Source organism: Pinus tabuliformis, chromosome 6 (genome assembly GCF_031772625.1).
Source record: "Pinus tabuliformis cultivar Carrire ecotype Pingquan chromosome 6, CPIR1, whole genome shotgun sequence".
NCBI classification, from domain to species: domain Eukaryota; kingdom Viridiplantae; phylum Streptophyta; class Pinopsida; order Pinales; family Pinaceae; genus Pinus; species Pinus tabuliformis.
The window spans coordinates 1,716,789,894-1,716,795,249 of NC_142292.1; the positions used below are offsets into that span (position 1 = coordinate 1,716,789,894).

General features: G+C 33.5%; 1 protein-coding gene across 3 annotated transcripts; it reads left to right on the forward strand.

Annotated features, from left to right (window-relative positions):
• The first annotated feature begins 929 nt into the window (after window positions 1-929).
• On the forward strand, window positions 930-4,882 carry LOC149265637 (bet1-like protein At4g14600). 3 transcript variants are annotated; one of them, XM_089429615.1, is made up of 5 exons: window positions 930-1,505; window positions 1,613-1,736; window positions 1,893-1,949; window positions 2,263-2,345; window positions 4,602-4,767. In XM_089429615.1, the coding sequence occupies exons 1-5, from the start codon at window positions 1,450-1,452 to the stop codon at window positions 4,606-4,608; spliced, it is 327 nt and encodes a 108-aa protein (XP_089285741.1). In that variant the 5' UTR covers window positions 930-1,449; the 3' UTR covers window positions 4,609-4,767. The 3 variants fall into 3 exon arrangements, with proteins under 3 accessions (XP_089285741.1, XP_089285737.1, XP_089285736.1); XM_089429611.1 differs by having other exon boundaries at window positions 932-1,505; window positions 2,263-2,431; XM_089429610.1 differs by lacking the exon at window positions 2,263-2,345 and having other exon boundaries at window positions 937-1,505; window positions 4,602-4,882.
• The last annotated feature ends 474 nt before the right edge of the window (window positions 4,883-5,356 follow it).

The window sequence follows — 5,356 nt, forward strand, 5'->3', positions numbered from 1 at the left end:
TGCGTGGTACATTCAGCCATGATACATATGTTGCTGTGACATAGCCACTGTTCATTAATGAGAGAAACAAAACATATCTCCGATATTGTATTTACTTTATTATATCAAAGTTCAAAAATTGCACAATATTTGTTAATGACAAATTTCATTAGCAAAAACAAACAATAATGAATAACTAGTACAACTTGCATTACAAAGATAAGTAGTTTATATTAAAAAAAGTTAAAATTTTGTGCATAATTATTGCTATATCTTTATTTTTTATTTATAGTGGGAAAATCTATCATAATTATTGCTTGCTATATCTAAGGAAAATACCTTTTTTTGATACATTTATTACATATATTTATTTGATTAGAATATAATATATATGTGAAACATTATAGAAATGGTTGATTTTTTTTAAGCTTGACTAGACCACATCTTCATCATGTCCAATATATCATACGGGTGACTTCACATCAAGAAGTGCCTTAATAGAACATCCAGAAATTGAACTTGTGACTTCACATCAAGAAATGCCTTAATAAAGCATCCAAAACCCGTGAAAAATATAGTTGATTTTTTAAAATCTTAATTTAAAAAAATAATAATTATTTTTTATTACCTTTTTTAAGTTTTAAGTATTTCAATTTTTAAACTAATTTAATAGCAAGAGCAACTAATTGAAAATAAAAAATATTTAAATAAAAAGTAGTTACCCCATACACTATTGTAAACCAATTGAAACGAAGGTAATTACATCATACACTGTTGTAAACAAATATAAAAATAAAATATTGGAGTATAGTTATTTTAAACAACAGAAACTTTTCAAATTATTAATATATCAGTTTTGATAGGGTTCATATAAATAATTGTTTTAGAGTTTTTAAAAATACAATTTTGAATCGTCATAATGATGAATTTGTTCACTGACATCTCTTTTACGGTTGTTGAAAGTTTCTAATTCGACCTCTACTACGTTCAATTCCACTGGATTGGATTTTACTCCACATACCTCGGGTAAAAAGATAAAAAATGCCAAAACACTATCCAGCGGTTCCGCTCCTAAAATTGTAGGTAGGTAATCTACTATCCTCCGAAAATTCATCTACAAGTCATCTCTGCAACCGATGAATTTCAGTGGCAAACGCTTAGCGAGTTAATTCCAGGGTTTGATACCCAGCGATTGACTCGCGAAGCTTATAAAAAGACCAATGCGCCCATATTATTTAACCCTAAACGTAGTTGAATATTTGCAAGTCAGTAAATTTCTGTAACTCTCGAGTGACCATCTTCACCAAGCTCAAAAATGTTAATTAATTTTTAACTACTTTCTCCAAAATCTCTGAAACATACCCTTTAAAATCATTGGGAGTTTGATTTCAATGGTGACATTCCTCGCATAGACTCGTTCTGGAAACCCATAAAATCTATCTTTTCAAACGGCTGCATCAGCTTTTGTTGATGGCATCCGTGCCCAGAGGGAATTCTGCTTACCCTTCAGGACCCTTCCGATCAAGGTATCATTCCGTCATTTTCCTTTCAATTTCTTCAATTGAGCACGCCCATTGCTATTTTATCAATTTCATGGAGATATGCGTTCGGCGATATTGATTGTTTTTTGCAGAGAGGGGCTGAGCAGCAGATCGAATCCCCAGAGCGAACAATTGCATTTGAGAGTCGATCCCATTAACGGGGACCTGGACGAGGAGATTGGTGGATTGCATCATAAGGTTTCCCAGCTCAAAAATGTACGCCATGCATCCCATTTTTGTTAACCCTTGTTTGTCTACAAACCCCAATAAAGGGATCCTGTATTGAGTTCTGTACTGAAATTGCTCTGTAATTTTCGAAGTAGTTTGTGAAGGTAATCTTGGCCTTTTTGTATTATTTTCATCAACTTCCAGATAGCTCAGGAGATAGAGTCAGAGGCTAGGTTCCAGAATGGGTTTCTCAGCCAGCTGGTAAGGATGAATTCTCTCAATATTTCCTTTTCTTGAAAATGATGCTCAAATTTATCAGAAATGTAATCATATCACAAATATATGATCACCTTCTAAGGAATTTAGGGCAAACTAGGCAAGAAAAAGAATAAAAAGAGAGGACAACCTCATGCTCAAAATCTTAATCGGCCTGTCTGCAGGTTAACATATCAAAACAAAACTTACGCGACTGTAGTTTGATGCAATATTTATTTTCTTCCTTTTTAGAAGTTATTTTGATAAACATGCCTTAGGTCGAGGTTTCACCACATAACGCAGACTTTCTTCTGCTCAGGTGCCAGGCCTGATGGGTTTCTGTTCTGCCAAAGTTGCACAGGACTTACATTTCCCCTTACCCTTTTTTGGCATGCCATTCGGGTGGGGCAGACGAGAGCAAGAAAGAAAACCCCAATGGATGGCTTAATTTTTACTTTTGGGTTACCTAGTTTTTGGTTAAATTGCATGTAAGATGGAATGTGGTGTACATTATTGTTTCAGTAATAGAAAATTGCAAGCATATTTTGAGACATTAAGAAAATAATGTAGGACTGTATTCATGGTCTCAGCAATCGGTTTTTAACTATGTTGCATGAGTTTCTGGAACGTGGGAACTTGGGTACGGGTGTCGGGAACGGCTAGAGGTTTCCCCAAAATTTACAAGAAACGGCTAATCGGGAACGGTAATATTATATAATAAAAAAAATTTAAAATATAAATATAAAAAATATATAATTATATAATAATCAAAATTAATATTAAATCAAAATATTCAAATATTAAAATCAATTTAAATATATAATCTCTCTCTTATATATAAATATATTCTCTGGGTGTCTCTCTTCCTGAGTCTCTCCCTTTTATATATATAAAATATTAAAATGTCAAGTTCATTATCAGTTCTCTGACACATGACCAGTGTTTGAAACAATCTGCCTTAAAAATACAAATGAACAATTTTACCTATGTTTCTCTAGTTATTCTTATGAGAAAAAGTAAAGCGACTCTAATGGTTAAGCATTGACTGCCACATACAATATGCACACAATCTTCTGCAATACATATACATAAACAAAAAAAATACTCATCAGCATGACATCCCAGATATAGCCCTTACATTGAGGTGTCACACGCTTCTTTAACCCATCAAGAGATTGCTCCAGTTTCTCAATTAAGGATATCGGTGTTAAGGATGTCTTTGGCCTTTCTTCCTGCGAAGGTTTCAACAAAGCCTCATGTTTTGTGGGCAGTTCAACATATTTGTCTACATGCTTTGTATTCCCCAACCCCAGGGAACGTGGGAACTCCAAAAAAACAGTCTTCAAAGCTCCCGGAACTTTCCCAAGCTCCCATTGCAGCTCCCACAGAAAAGGGAACATTCCCATACAGTTCCAAAGCTTCCGGGAGCGCAGGAACCACTGGAACGGGTTTCCCACCTCTAGGGAGCAGTTCCCGTGTAACAGAGGTTTTTAATTATAATAGAAATGTGAAGGCAAACCTCGCTGTTGGATTACTACGTCAACCAAAAGCATATCATTTGAGGCTTTTCAATTGAATTTGTGTGAAATGCAGATTCTAGGCTGGTATTTTGCATTCACTCCCCCTTTTTTGTGTGAGATGCAGACTCTAGGCTGGAATTTGCATTCACTAACTCATTTTTATAGGGAAGAGAAGCATTTCAAAAAAATCAGAACGAAACAGAGATCTATTTCTTAATTTTGTTTGACAGTCATTGTGTATATATTTTTGGCCAGGAAGGATTGGAAGGATTGTTCAGAACCCTTTTTTTGGATTATTTATGTAATGATTGCGTTTTTATTGATTAAGCAATTGTCCTGTCTTTCATTATAAAAAGAAATTGAAGGAAACCTGGAAATAGGAAAAGACCACAACAAGGGTGTATCTTAAGAATTTTCATGTGAAACTGCTGATCAATATGATGTGAGAAGCTGGTAAGGTATTAATTCTTGGTTTAGGTCTTAAATACTGTCGGGGTTGTGAGTTCAACCTGAATTGTGCAGAAGCTAAAACTTTTCACGGTTATACTTGCTAGTTATTTTTTCATGGTCCATTTAAATCAAGGATTAGGTTTCAGCGTTGGCATTCTAAATCTTTTTCAGCATTTTCTTTCATGCATTGAACGTCCATTTCTGGATGCTGTTTAGTCTTGAAATCAATAATTCTTACAACATTTGGGTTTAGAAATTAGAAACAATGAAATCTATTTTAAATTGCAGAAATAAATCAATTTTATCTCATTGATGAATTCTCAATCCATGAGACAACTGCAGTTGAAATTAACTCACTGACATGTTGATGATGTAATTGATACAGGTTTGTGATTTTTTATTCTTGATAGCTTCAGCAAGCTGTTAGTTTAAATCAGATCGAAAGGATTCTTTGCTCTCACCTATAACCAAAATATAGGAAAATGCTAGGTCATTTACAACATTTTCACATATAATCAAAATACAGGAAAAGTTCTAGGCCATTTACAGCATTGCACAGTTATATTCTACTGAATGGTTGCTTCTTGTTCTTTTGGGTATTTGTTATTAATTTGCGTCTCTAATTTGTGTAGCTTATTTTTAAAAGTTGCCTTCGTTATCTGATTATGTAATGACATGGTTGTTGCAGGAAATGACAATGATCAAAGCTCAAGCTGGAGTTAAGAACAACATGAAAAGATTAAACAGAAATGTAATACAGAAGGGTTCTAATCATGTAATGCATGTAATTATCTTTGGTTTGTTATGCTTCTTCATTGTATATCTGTTATCCAAGGTGTCGAGAAGATGAGCAATTGTATTAAAAGTGACAATAAACTCTTTTTTTAAGGGTTGAAAACGAATGGCTTAAGGTTCCGTTTATATATGAAAGATAAAGATCCTCCTTTGAAATTTGGATAAGAAAAATAATTTTCAGTGCAGAGTTGGGAGAGGAAGATAAGTTGATTTTGAACTATCATAAACATAGCACAAGGGACTAGAGGTTCTTATAGGTTTTTGTCTATAAAAAATTGCGTAATCTGTTTTAAATGAGTTCTATGCATTATTATACTAAGTTATAAGAACTGTAACCGGCCTTTTCGGAGTGTCCAAAATTACAAACCAGACCAGAACCTGCTGAAAAACCAATTGAATAAAAAACACAATGTTTAATTTTAAATAAGAATTTAAGTGTTCATGTTCATCAATGTATATATCATGTAAGGGTGAAAACAGCTAATGGCATTGATATGTAAGTTCAGATAGACAGTTTTGAAAATACACAAACATCAAGACTATAAATGGCCTTTAGAATTCAAAAATAATTGTACTACAAATAAGTCACTGCATGTCCTCATTTAGAGTTAAATAATAATTGTACTACAAACAATTCACTTCATGTCC